General features: G+C 40.0%; 1 protein-coding gene across 1 annotated transcript in view; it reads right to left on the reverse strand.

Moving 5' to 3' along the window:
• Positions 1–14,782, reverse strand: part of ZNF521 (zinc finger protein 521) — a 217,540-nt gene that overhangs the window by 21,584 nt on the left and 181,174 nt on the right. The window contains exons 6-7 of the mRNA XM_031552839.1: positions 9,178–9,309; positions 6,441–6,556 (exon numbers count right to left, since the gene is read on the reverse strand). Of these exons, the coding sequence (XP_031408699.1) occupies positions 6,441–6,556; positions 9,178–9,309 (248 nt within the window). The remainder of the gene's footprint in view (positions 1–6,440; positions 6,557–9,177; positions 9,310–14,782) is intronic.

Below are 14,782 nucleotides of genomic sequence, written 5' to 3' on the forward strand. Positions count from 1 at the left end.
CTGTTCCACTCTTCACCCTAAGAGTTTGGGGACCTAGAAATGCCAGAGCTAATCTCCAATTTCACTTAAAAAAATGTTTTGAGGCCTTTTCCTTGTGAAGAAAACATTCTTGAAAATGTAACTTCACCTGCAGGTTTGAAAGTTTTATCCCTGTTTTTGTGTAAAGAGTATAAATAATTCATGCCTTCCCTGTTGTCATGCAAGACATACTGTTGGGACCTACACATGCACAGATTCAATCCTCTTGGGGTCATTGGAAAAACAATTCCTACCTGGAGGTAGTGGTGCCATTGCTGCTATGGCTGGTGCTATTCCCATAACAATCTCTTTTTCTGCTGGCTCCCAGGAAGCCTCTGACACAAGGAGGCAACACCAGCCCAGCTTTAGTACTGATTTTCTTTAGCTGTACCCCCAGTATGACAGAATATAGGTTTTGAATCACAGCTCTGCTACTGTTTCCAGTAGTGGTCTCAGTCAAGATTCCATTTTTTTCAATAGCTTAGAGTTTGCTCAGTTTTAATTCAGCTCAGGTCAAAGGTATTTTAAAGTTGTTTCAAAATGTTGAGATCTTTGGGAGCATTTTACAATGCAAAGGTCTTTGAAAAATGTAACCATTAAAGAAAAGAGGTAAAGACTGGAAAATTAGTTTCAACATTGCTAGCCATGGAACATGACAGTTCAACCTGGACATCCAGAGAGGGACATACATAAAATTAGCTAAAACAACTGGACGCTCTCCTATGCTGCCTTTACCTTGCTCTGGTTCATGTAAGTTCCACTCTCAATTGCTTGCAACAGGAGCTGAGAATGTTCTCCTGCTGTTTTAAACAACACAAATAACATCTGCTATGAGTGCTTCATTCTTTCTTTCATCCTTTCCCTCGGGAAGGAACTGTGTATTTCAGTTTGGAAGGAGCTCTGTTGTGGATTGGGGTTTTGGGGGAGGTTCAGAAATCTGCATTCAGGTACATATTTATATGAGAGAAAGGAGCCTTTGGCACCTATAGATGCTCTTGAAAGCATAAGCTGAGGACATACTTAGCTGTGGTGGAAGTCTCTTTTGCATTCCTGGGCCAGCATACAAGAAGGTTCTAGCTCCTGTGCAAAGTAAGCTTCAGCTCTTTGATAAAAACACTCACAAAGCAAGGCTGTCAACCAGCTGCCAAATGGGAAGAACTTTTCAGATGATCTCAGAGATGCACTGGACCGAGGCCACCAAAAATACTAAGGACCAAGTCTTGGAGTACAACTGGCGAAACATATAGGCAGGCAGTGTAGAGAGGCACCAAGAGAACAGGTCTCCTTTGCTGCTGAGGAACAGTGTGGCAGCTCTCTGTATTGGCTGGAATGTCCGACAGGCTGATGGCTTTGTGCCAGGTATTCTGTGCTAATGGACTCCAGATGGGAAGTAGGAAGGGTATGAGTCACTGAAGCCAGGTCCCTTTCCAACAGGATGGGAAGTAACTGCTGATACAATTATTTCTTGCTCTAGTTTTTATGTCTGTGAAGTGGGGACAATTAACTACCCCCATGGATAACTAGTTATTAGTTAAATGTTAAGTAAATGCTCTACTTCATTTAAAAGAGAAACAGTTTTTGTACAGGGCAAAATAGTCTTGGGAGGCCATGTAATCTTGGGTGGTATCATATTCAGAACTAACTAGCATCCCTGATACAACACTGATCCCAAACAATTATGCTGCATTACTACTAAGCATCGTTACCTCTCTGACCCAGCAACACCAAAAAAAATAATAAAAAAAAAAAATAAAAAAAAATAATCTAAATTGAACTCATTCATTCTGAACCATAATACATCACAAGAGCATCTCATGACTTCCTATAAACACTAAGTTATGTTATTTTGGCTATGGAAGGAACGCTGGGGCTAGAAACAGGACAGAGTGGCTACTTCTTATCAGGCACAAGGGAAGAACTTATATCCATTCAAACACTGAAGTTTGAAGACTAAAGCAAAAGAAATAAGAACTGGAAAAAAGCATGACAACAGGAAAAGGAGGTTTTAGTAGGTGCAAATGACTTAATCATGATTTATTGAAAATTCAACATTAAATTAAATTAGTTATAAGTTTCTTTATTTCCTTATTAATTAAAAGTTCAGTAAAACAGATGATGGGTGAAGAAAATTGTTTATCTGTATAGAAAGCTCTATGGTCATGCTTCAGGTATTCAAAATGAGAATTTCAACTTCTTGGAGACATCCACGCTCTCTGTAAGAACACATACCTTGCTGCTTCCTTCTACAATATCTGATATATTTCTGATTTTAAATATCATTACAAATGTTTTTTTTTTTTTTCCCTAGGACTCTATTTCTGAAAAGCCCTTATCATATGAAGCATGTCTTATTGAAAGTGTTCCATTCAAAAGAATAAACATGTTTAAGGACATACTTTTTCAACTTAATTTCAGAAGTGTAAATATAGCACATAGATGGAGAGCATATGTAAGTATGAAAATTCCAAACAGTCTGAAGAGTGTAAGAACACCCTTAAAGCATACAGCTCTATTATTAAAAAACAATTCCGGTTGCTTCCTTTCTACTGAGATAGTATAATCTCAAAACAAACAAACAAACAAACAAACAATAAATAAATAATAAAAAATAAATAAAGCTAGCTCAACAGCTATGGACCACTAAGCCGTTTAGAAGTAGTAAAGGTGGGAAAAGAGTGAGATATGGAAATGATTAAAATTAGTTTCTTTGTTTTCTCTGAGAAAAGCACATATTTTATCAAGTAAATTTGCAATCAGAGAGAGACTAGAGAGGTAGATAGCAGTAATATAGGCTCAGGACACCAGGTTTCTGGTCTCATGTTGGCCATCAAACTGATGCATGCATTGCATCAGTCACTATACCTATCTACACCTTTGTTTCTCCTGCTATTCTTCACCAGTTTGGGTTTAAACTCTTTGGAATGCAGAGTTAATCCGTTGCTGTTTTTTGAACATTATAGCACCCACCTCAAACAGTCTAAGAATCAGTATAACAAAATACATTCATTATCATATTGTTTATAAAGACTTCTGTTTGGAACAGTTTGCACAAGCATTTAGAAGATGGTAAAGCAAAATGTAAATTCATATAAAATATAATTATTTTAATTTAAAGACTGAGTAATGCATTGAAAGCTTGATTTTCAGGCTGGACATTTATTCTCTGTTCTTATCAAAACTTGGAACTATGAGATTGCCTGGTATTCCTAACAAAGGTCTGGAGTGAAGTCATGGAAATCTCTAAAAAGAGTGGTACTTTTTAATGGTGGTTTTTGTGTTCTGGTTTTTTTTGTTGTGTGTGTGTGTGAAGATTGGTAGTGAGGAGATAGTAACTTCCCTGAGGTGAGATGAGTGTACAAAGTAGGGATTTTTATTTTCCTATAGCCTGCTTTTCCAGAAACAGGAGTCAGAAAATAAAAAGCAAAGAAGGTAAAGAGTCACACTGGGCCAAAACCAAGTCAAGCATCATTATAACATATTTTTTTTCTGTACTCCTGAATTCATTCCTTTTGATTATCAGTATTATACACAAAGATAGGACTCCTATGCTATTGTGTTCTGTTCTGCTCTGTCTTGTTCGTGTTCTTATTCTGCCCTACAGCCATGGAGTGCTGTCCATGGTTTCTAATCTGAGATGATTAGCATCTCTCATGCATGGGAGATACACTTTAGATGCATGTTTAAATTAAAAGCAAGAAACTGCTTCTGTTAGAGGGCATAAATACACTGTTATGCTGCAAGCCCCAACACAAGCCATGGTAATGCGAAAGGATAGAGAAACATAAGCTGGAGGCTAGTTGCCAAAGATTCCACTGCTTCAGCTGGTAGATAGCCTGAACAAAGCAGTGCTTCCTAGAAGAGGTTTTAAATGAGATCTTGAGATCAATGTATTTTCAGTAAAAGCAGATTCCTGAAGTCAGTATCTACAGCTCTGCCTTCGTGCTTTGCTGCTCTTTCACCAACCAGGGTGAATTGGAGGTAAAAGCAGCAAGCAAGTGATTCTAGCAAATGCGAATGGCATCATGGAATGACATTTTAAAAAATATAATGTGTTCTCAACTGGGGTGGGGCTACCCAAGTTGATTAAAATAATGAGCATAATGAACTAAGTGAATAAGAAAATGAATACCTTTCCCTTTTTGCCAATGTAGATAAGCCAGGGAGAAGCTGTCTCTAAGGGTATGGAGATATGGTCTATTAAGAGCCTTCTGCAGGATGGAACAACCAACACACTGATTGTCACCTAGCCAATGTAGAGCATAATTTGTCTCTCTGTGGGGAGACCCTTTTGTGCCCTTCACTAGAAAACCAGGTGCTCCAGTTACACTGTAGTTTTAATGAACTAGGCTTAGATGGAGGCAGCAAAATCTTGCCCTGAGTCTTCAGCAGGGTTGAATTTTGAGAGGAAAAACATGTTTTCTTATTATAGAATAAAAGCCAGGAGGCAGCTGCTTGGAACCCTATGTATTTTGAAATGAGATCATATTTTACGGAGACAGATAAGCAAGGAGGTGATCTTATGTGCCACTATTACATGTGGATCTCTATATATTTTGCATCCTCAGTTACTTACTCTGCTTCTTTTAAAACCCAACGTAAATTCTGCTGTTAAGACTCATTTCTATTCTCTTGTTCCAGTTTCTTTTCACTGTTTTCTTTTGCACACTTGCACTATCTTACTATTTTTTTATATCGTTTTTTTCCTTTTAGTTTGTCTTCCCTGGCAATCTCTCCTTTGTCTTTTCAGACACCGTTCATCTCTCTACTTCTGTACACTTCTGCATTTTGATTTATCAGTGATAAACAATGGAATTTGTGAGAATTACTGAGACAAAAACATTTTAACATTTTCTTTCTGAAGAAATTTCACCTCACTGGGGATACTTTGCAAAGCAACCCTGCAAAAAATAACAGCAACAAGAACAAATTTTCTGACATCAAAACTCAGTTTTCTATCTTCCACCACTATGAATGACTTTTTTTTTTCCCTTAAACATTTAACATTATCTTCTCTGTTCTTTGTCTTCTCCCACCTTGGGTCAGAGCTTGCACTAACACCTGATACAGACAGTAAATGAAACAGGTTTGAATTTATTAAAAAAGTTACAGCACAGGCACTTTGAAGTGCCACAGATACGATGCTCCAGATGACCTACAGCAACACAGAGAGTAAGGAAGGCTATCAAAAAGGCTTTCTTCTGTATTGCTCCTATGCATAAATACGGATTACTAAAAAAGGAAAAATACAATACAACTGACACAAATTCTGATTTCTTACATGATGAATTGATGCACGACTTAAATTCTCTTATTTCCTTTTTCTTCAAAGAGGTATCTCATATCATCACACCAAATATTTGTATTGGGTTTTCAGTATGTAAAACATACAGAAATTGAAATACTAAATGAGCATATGGATGCACATGTCTCATTAGCCTCTGCTGATGAGATGAAATACAGCTCTCGTGCAAAGCAAAATTAGTTGTGGACATCCCACTCAGTCAAAGGACTTAGACATGTGGGCTCTGCTATTAAAAACTACTGAAAAATACTTGAGTGTCAAAAAATTCTTTAATTCCATATAAAAATCACATGGCAGGTGGCAGGGGAAGGGCTGCTTACTGTGTAAACAGTACAAATACTTTTCTTTGCTCCATCTCTACAGATCATCTAAGACACTGAAATCTTTTCCTCTGTTAATCCAATTTAATATGTCAATATAAACTAAAATAATTTAGGAACAATTTTCTGCTGCTGTGTCAAAATACACTACCACATCAGGAATACACACCATCACCTCTCCTCACAAAACAAGCTACTTCAGATACTAATATGAAGTAAATAACTCCTTCACCCAAATTTGTTTTCAGATCTTTTCTGGCATTTATTTTTTTCTCTCTGTTCTTTTGTTCTCATTAACAATCTACTATAAGCATATCCTGGGTCAAACAAACAGCAGACAAGAAGGCAGTGTAACACTTGTTTGACTGTACATACATATTTTTTTCCCACTAAGTTGGGATTTATGGGAAATGGGTTTGGTCAGTAGGTAAATCAAGATAAATTCTGTCTCTTTTTTCCCCTCATTCCTACACTGCCACATCAGAGGTTAGCTTTTGTGGCAGAAGAATATACTATTTCCCATTTCAAAATACAATGGCAATTGCTCTCTCTTCAATTATATCTTGAGATGCAATGATACACAAAGAAAAAATCCAAAGGTGGCTCCCAGAATTCAGGTCTGTAACAGTGGTTTTCTGCTAGCAGCTTTTTGAAGCCATGGGAATTGAATTATCTGCCATTTCCCTTATCCTTCCCATCCAGTGATGAAGAAGTATCAGAGGAGGTCATGGCAAGCAAATCTATGAACTCAGCTATCAAATACACAACGCTACTATAACCCCTAGGTAGCAAGTATGTACCTGCAGCTCTGTTTGGAAGAAGAACTTCTGTGGACACTGTGTGCAGTCATAGATCTTGTCCTCTTGTCCATGGGCTGAGAAAATGTGCTGCTGCAACTTGTTTGCTTGGACAAACACTAAAATAATAGACAAACAATGAGTTTTTCATTATTTTGCATAGCAAGTGAAGCATTTTTTATAAACAAGTTCCCTACTAACACTCTGAAATTCCAAGAGGTAAAATTAAGCTGGCATACTCTAATTTCACATTATGCTGCTGCTATAAAGGGTACCAACAAACTCTATTTAACTGTAAAGTGTGATCCTTTTTCATTTTAAATGAATTGAAACAGATGTCTGGCTTCTGAAGAAATTTAAAAGAAGGAAGCAAAAGGAGACCCTAGCAGGACAAGTGAAGTTTAAATTTAAAGATTTAAATGCCATTTTCTCTTCAGAATTATTTTTTCATGCTTACTGCACTTTGATTGAACACATACAAACTTCTTTCCTAGCAACCAGCAGGTTTGAAAAGCATAGGTTCCAAAGTCCTGTTTACTGCGTTTGCCTAAAGTTAAAGCTAACAATCAGCTCTGTATTTAAATGTGTTAATGCTAAAAATTATATCCCACAGCTACACTGGGGCAATGTCTATAAATGTGAAACAGAACTGCAGGTAAATTCTCTTTGGATACTTTAAGATCAACTCTGCCTACACACTGAATGCAAGGGTTTCAATAATATAAACATGTTCAATTTTAATGACTACAAAACAAGGCCCTAAGACTGTGTAACAGTTTACCTAGGAGACATACTATTAATAATTAAATTGTATATGCCAGAGGCAGTGTTTGGGTTGGCAGCACTGACTTCTGATGGATGCCTGGTGCACTGTGACCTAAAAAAGTTTGCATCTACAATATTAATCTGTATAGGCAGGGAAAGGATTTATTAAAGATGCTGGCACTTGACTTTGACTCCACTCCTAATCATTAAAATTATTCTAATTGCAAAGCAACAAAAAAATATCAGAATATTGTTGTTCTGAGTCATACATTTTAATCACATTTCTCATTACACTGAAAAAAGGGACTCAGATTCCATTTTCCATATAAAACTAATATTGGGGATTTTCACTTCTTGTTAATATTCTAGCAAGACACGCTGAAATAATTTAATAGCATATTGCTAATAAAACACGATTGTTTATGATTAATGCGCGGTGCCTATTTACCCCATCAGCTAAAAGGAAAAAGTGTTCCACACAGATTGGAATCGACTTATCTCTATAGTCTTTAACACATTTTACAAGGCTACTGGCTCAAACATTAAAGGATTACTTTTATCAGGAATCTAGCTCACGTGGAGAATTGTCAATGGGAGCTCCTTACAGATGCAAGTTTTTATATTGCCTTTACAATTCCCCCAAACTTGGAAATCTAAGACCCATGGTGTCACGCTAAAAAAAAGATTACTTCATAGCACGTCTACAAAGGCAAGGGGGAAAAAATAGCAGAATATTGTTGTTCTAAAAAATGCCACATTGAAAAAAATACTGTATGCAGATGCTGGATAGGCAAACTACTTACAGCTGTACTATCCAGGCTCAGACATTACCGATATAAGCAGTGCAATGAAGATAAACTACACATTTTTTTTTAATTTTATAACCTGCAGAAATGTGTGGAAACTGAACACAGTTGAGGCAATATTCATTAATGATCACTCATTCTGAGAGATGAAGAATGCAATTTTCATTTTCCTCTGTAGCAGGTACTTAGGTTGTATTTGAAGGGGAGCTGCCAAACAAAGAGGAGTAAAATGAAGTTGTAAGAGGTTCTGTTTGTCTATCAGTGAAAACCCTTCACTTCCATTAATGGGGAACAAAAACTTCGAATGGCTTCCAGAATTAGCATGCCAGTGATGAGAGAATACCCAAAGCGTGTTTTGTCTCGTTTGTGGTCATCTTTGATTTTCATCTTGTAAAGAAAAATTATGCATGTAAGCTACATATTAAGACTTACATTTTAGGTTATTGTTTTATAAAATATCCTATTAAGAAGTCCTTAAAAAATGCACAACTCCATAGGCATCCTTTTAATGTGTTTTCATTTCCAACAACAGCATTTTTCTGCTCCTCATTATGGCCCAAACATTGCTTAGCTGTACTGGGTCAAGTTATTTTCTCACTTGTGTTTTACTATTGAATAACACCACTGACTTGGGGAGGATTATTCTAGGCTTGAACCTATGTCAGGGGAGAGCAGAACTTGACTTGTGGCAAGATAGCATGGTTTGCTTTCTAAAGCACAATACAAGGGCGTTTCCTCTCACCAGAAGCCAACAAACACAAGTGGACTCTCCTGCTCATTCAGAGAACATTGCCGTGCAGGCTACATCTAGCAGTTCTGCTATGAGATGTGTCATTTTAGATGAATCATGCATAGTTTTAAAGTACAAATTTATGGGCAGTTTTAATGTCAGCAAGTTTGGAACGTGAAGATGTTGAGTGTGACATCATGGAAGGTAACAGATTATAATTTCTGTAATTGTAAAAAAGCAGTTCTAACTGAAGAGATTGAAATGTCATTCTTATAGATGGATGCTTGCCCTCCCAAGAAGCTCAGTTTTCTGAATGGTTTCTAGCTAACATTACTAATGAGCACAAACTGACCTAAAGCCAACACATGGAACAATTACACGTGGGAGTTCTGCAGGCACAGAAGAGGCAGGATTGAGACAAGCAGCGATCGCCTCCTACCTGTAAAGCACACTGGACATTTGAAGGTGCCCCCCATGCCTTCAAAGCTGTGCTCTATCAGGTGGCACTGGAGTTTGGCAGGAGAGTCAAACGTCTGATTGCAGAGCTTGCATTCGTGGTTCAGTCCTTCATCTGTGGGAAAAACGAGAGTAGGAGTGAAATTCACTATAGGCCTTACAAAAGAGCATGTCATACATGATCTATGAACGGAATGAGCTTTTTGTTTTGCTCAGCTCAGGAAACTGGATGCCCCTCAGCATCCACAGCTGCTAAAGTGTTTATCTGCAACGTTTCAGCATGTAGGAATTTAACTGGGCATTAAAATACAGCTTTTTCAGAAACAATTGCCACTAGATAGGAAAGCAGAGCCTTAGAGATCAGTAGGAAACGATGAATAGAACCAGAAGTAGCATCTATTAGAGGAAGCACTTGATCACAAACAAGAACACTTCCAAAGCAGTGCAGGAATTGAACGTTGCTCACACACCACTCCACAAGCCACAAGCAGGAATCTCCAAGTGCGCGCTTCTGCCACTCTGGCTGACAGCAGCGGGTCATGCGAGGGGAGGTATTTTTCACCCCTGCATCACCCCTACTCCACTATCCCAGTCTTGTGGGCACATACAAAACCTTTCGCAAACGTCAGGATTTCCCAGCTCCCTTTTTGACAAATCCTGCTATTTTGCAGGATTATTTTTGCTTATTTGCATTTTCCCCTTACACCAACTCCAGGAAGTCCCCACGTGTTTCCTGACACAGCTTTCCCGTCAATGCCACGTGGCTCCTACCCCCCACCGCCCGTTCCTGTGTTTCCTCCCATTGTGCTGGGAAGCCCTGCACCTCGCCGCCAGGTCTCTTCCTGAGGGTGCTGCACGACCTGCAGGCCACTCAGCGGCTGTGTCCTACTTAGAAACAATTGCTAGGTGAGTGGTGGCTTCCAGCCTTGCTGCAGAGGCCTCAATTCTGACAGCGTGGTTCAGGAAAGGTCCTTCTGTACATCACCCGTGTGCGACACCAGTGGCATTGATTGTGTAGGTAAAGGCAGGGTTTGATTACCAGAAAACAGATACACATGGTGACCGGTGCCACACCACCAGCTCTCAGATGAAAAGGAGCCACATAGGTGAGCACCCTGCCTGCCCAAACACCTCAGAAGGCTGCCCACTTTCTGCCCTACAACCTACGGTGATCAGTAGCTGCAATGGCTAATGCTTGCTGCTGTGTATGTGGGAAAGCACATGTGCGTGGGTGCAATGCTCCATGCCACACACAGCAGTTCTTTAGGCCAGTTGATGCCCCATCCCTGGAGACATTCAATGCCAGGCTAGATGTGGCTCTGGGCAGCCTGGTCGAGTGGCTGATGACCCTGCACATAGAGGGGGGTTGAAATAACATGATCATCATTGCCCTTTTCAACCCAGACCTTTCTACGATTGATTCTACGATTCTGTGATGCTTGTTACTTAGGAGTCATCTGAAAAAAGGTCCTGGTGATGCTGTGGTTTGGTACCAACATCACACCCAAGATTTCTGACTCCCAGCCCACATGAGCACATACTGATTTCCAACTGGATTCAATGAAAATAGCCCTCAGTACCAACCTGGACAAAGGCTCAGGAATCTCTGCTGTTTTGCCACCACAGTCTCTCTGGATATGGAGGCAGGGGATGTCAGGCTGCTGAAGGATATGTTTCATCCAGACTGTCATACTGGTTAAACATATTCTGAACTACAGGGGATATACTGGATAGGCAACACCTTTCATAACGCGTTAGAGATAAATTAGCAAACGTATCAAATATCTGCTATTTCCTTATCAGGGAATGTTTCAGCAGATTCTCAAGAATTGCCTGGGATTTTGTGTTCTCCACCATCACTGACAAACCCTTTTGGCATGCCTTGTTTTTGCTACTGCTGAGCAAAAGTAAGCACACAGGCACTATGAAAGGATGCACAAGGGAAAAGATCTGACACACAGCAGTCTGTATGTCTACGAGAGATGGTCATATTCAGTAAGGCAGACTGTACACCATAATCTCCAAGCAGGCAACCCACATCTGTGAGCAAGCTGAAGAACTGAGCATACTGAAAAGAGGATGAAGACTCAACAAACTACACACAACTGCCCCTTCTTCCCTGAACTTATAGACAATGATCTATAAGAGACCTACAGACTGCCACGTAATCAGATCATTTCTTCTATGCCCAAATCCTTGTCATGGTCATTACAAAACAGATAGTTCTGAGGACAGTGAAAGTCCCCAGAAAAGGATAATTGTGGGTGAGAAAGCCTACAGGGTAAAGTTTCTTCATCAAACTGTTTGTGCTGATACACACAGCCAAAGCAATTAGGACAAAGGGAGCTCCATCTCAGGATCTTCTACATGTCAAGGTGAAGATAATCGATGCCAATTCTCAAATCACAGAGTTACTGTTGGCAAAGTGTAAATGAACCACACTAATCATCCTAGAGCATGGGAACATTGAACAGGGATTTCTTCAAACATTTCAGGGGAGAAAGACTTCCTAAAAAGACACATTTTTATAAGGAGCTACAGAAGAGAGAAAAGGCTTTTTTTTCCCCTTTTTTTCTTTTACCTTGCCTAATGAGGAAAAAGTAGGAAGAAAGGCACGCACTCCTGATGCCGAAGCAAAACTAATTTTAGGCACACAGCACTTATACTTGTTCAAGAAGAACTGAACCCCATTAAATGTGACCCTATTGTGTTTCATGTACCACACAGACGTGAGGTGATCTCCTGGTCACAAACATCAAAACCACTTTGATTACCCTATGTTGCAAATCTGACTTACAAACAGGGTTTGAAAAATCCCCTCACCCACTCGCCTGGGGCAGATAGGAAACTTCCCCAGGCAAGAGACATCCATTTGTGCAGAATCTAAGCTTTCTCTTAAAAATAAAATGTTTTATTCTGCTAGTTCTAAAGACCACATTTAAAATATGACCACATTTGTATAACTAATAGAACAAATTTTTTCCTAAGTTTCACTGCTCAGGGAATTTTAACCCCCTCCCCTCACTCTTTCTTTCACCCATTTTTGCACATTACTTGCTTTGCACTGCTTCCTCGGAACAAAGGGCAAGGTTCCAGTTCTTGCACTCAGGAATGTGACACCAGCATCATTTAAATTCAAGAGAGACAGATAAGGTTACAGTACTGGCACAGGAGCCAGGAGTGTTGGCGTCCATTGCAACCTCTGACACTGACTTACTCTCATCACCTTCGGCACGACAACACAGCCTGTGTTTCTCAGAGTACCCATCTCTAAAGAGGAGGTGTTAATTTTTAATTTCTTCTTTAATAGGCTGACCTAATTTGTATCCCTTAAGACTTTTAATACTAGAGGGATAGAAGAGCTGGAGAAGAGCACAGGACTAGCTACTGTACATGGAAGACTTCCAGAATCACTGTGATCTGCCTAAGAAATGGCTTAAGATACGCGTGCAGGTGCAAAAATGCCTGCTTGTTTGGGTCACAAGCATTGCAGAAGGATGAGGGAATAAGGGCTCTGCTCTCCACAGAGAGTTTAAAAGCAAGGCCAGCATTTTATCTCTTACTGGCATGAAAGAGCCAGGGTGTGGCAGCTCTTGCAAAGGTGCCAGTTGCGGAAAGAGAATGCAAAAAGCTCTGTTTACATACCGACCTCTGTCTCACTCTTCATGTTTAGCAAACAATTTGATAGGGTGCTATGAAAGTGCAAAGTATGATACCATTAATAAATAAAGGAGCAGAGAAATGTCTCATTTTCAGTTTCCATTTGGGATAAATATGAAATGGAAAGGAGTGTCAGATACAGTCCAAGAGGCTCTCCTTCCCTGCAGTACAGAGCTACTGCTCTTTGTCATTATGTGGGGGGAAAAAAAAGAGAAAAAAAAAGTGCTGAGCAGCTTTAAAAAATTCAATCAAAATAATCTGCTCTTTGGAAAGGTGGCGGCTGACAGTAATTGGAAAATACTGTCTGACTCATTTATTAAAGTGAAATTCAGAGTCAATTGATTTAATAACCATTAGAATATTCTATTAAGGATATAATAGGTTGGCACAGCCCTATATTTTATTAAGAGTTATAGGTAAGAAATAAGCAACGCTATGGAATTCTAGACAACTGGTATATGGATTAGACTGAAAATATGGTTTGTAAAATAGGTATGAAAGCACCAACTATCAGGAGGAGGAATAGGAAAGTACATTACAGTGCAAATGAGTTAGCTGAACGATGAAAAAGAAATGAACCTTTAATATAAAGCCTGCACCTTTCCAAATCTAACAGAAAACTGTGCACTGCATTCCCTGATGTGGTACATCGTAAAACAAGTCAGCACGTCCTTCACATTATGGATCCAAGAATTCCATAAGGAATGCAAGAACAAAGTACCCACAGTACAGCACAGAACTCCTGCTTACTGTTGCCCTTATGTAGCTAGGGTAGAGTTTGGACATGGTGAAGACCCAGTAACATTGATGAGGATGGTTTTTCCACTGCTGGTAGATAATTTAGTTTGATGCAGGCAGAATTTCTGCATAAGTAAATTACTTTCCATTTGCAATTTTTACTCAGATTGTGGGAAAATGTAAACAAAAATCATTTCTAAATAAATGCATTCAATATTCATATAAATGTTTAATATTTGCACAAATGTTAAATGCTTTGATGGGGATAAGTAGATTTTAATTGAGGTGCAGCCCATTACCTCAGCCACTAACTTGATAACCAGGTAGAAAAGTAAATAAAAGCAGTGTTCGTGCCAGGAATACATTCAGATTTGGGGATCCTTTGTCCTTGCACCAGCCACTCTTGTTGCACAGCTCCCATGCTTTTGCAGGGCCAGTGAGCTATACTCATCTGCACCACCCAAGATCACAGAATCACAGAATTGTAGGGGTTGGAAGGGACCTCTAGAGATCATCGAGACCAACTCCCCTGCCAAAGCAGGTTCCCTACACCAGGTCGCACAGGTAGGCGTCCAGGCGAGACTTGAATATCTCCAGAGAAGGAGACTCCACAACCTCCCTGGGCAGCCTGTTCCAGTGCTCCGTCACCCTCACCACAAAGAAGTTCTTACGCACATTCGTGCGAAACTTCCTATGCTGCAGCTTATGTCCGTTTCCCCTCGTCCTGTCTCCACGTACCACTGAAAAGAGACTGGCCTCACCACTATGGCCGCCACACCTCAGATATTTATAAACCTGGATCAGGTCCCCTCTCAGTCGTCTTTTCTCAAGGCTAAACAGACCCAGTTCACTTAGCCTTTCTTCATAGGGGAGATGCTCCAGGCCCTTCACCATCTCTGTGGCCCTCCGCTGGACTCTTTCCAGGAGATCCCTGTCTTTTTTGTACTGGGGAGCCCAGAACTGGACACAGTACTCCAGATGAGGCCTTACCAGGGCAGAGTAGAGGGGGAGGATCACCTCCCTCGACCTGCCGGACACGCTCTTTTTAATGCACCCCAGAATGCCATTGGCCTTTTTGGCCACTAGGGCACACTGCTGGCTCATGGCCAACCTGTCATCCACCAGGATGCCCAGGTCCCTCTCTGCAGAGCTCCTCTCCAGCAGCTCATCCCCCAGCCTGTATTGGTGCA

The sequence above is a fragment of the Meleagris gallopavo genome, chromosome 3 (assembly GCF_000146605.3).
Source record: "Meleagris gallopavo isolate NT-WF06-2002-E0010 breed Aviagen turkey brand Nicholas breeding stock chromosome 3, Turkey_5.1, whole genome shotgun sequence".
In the NCBI taxonomy this organism is placed as follows: Eukaryota; Metazoa; Chordata; class Aves; order Galliformes; family Phasianidae; genus Meleagris; species Meleagris gallopavo.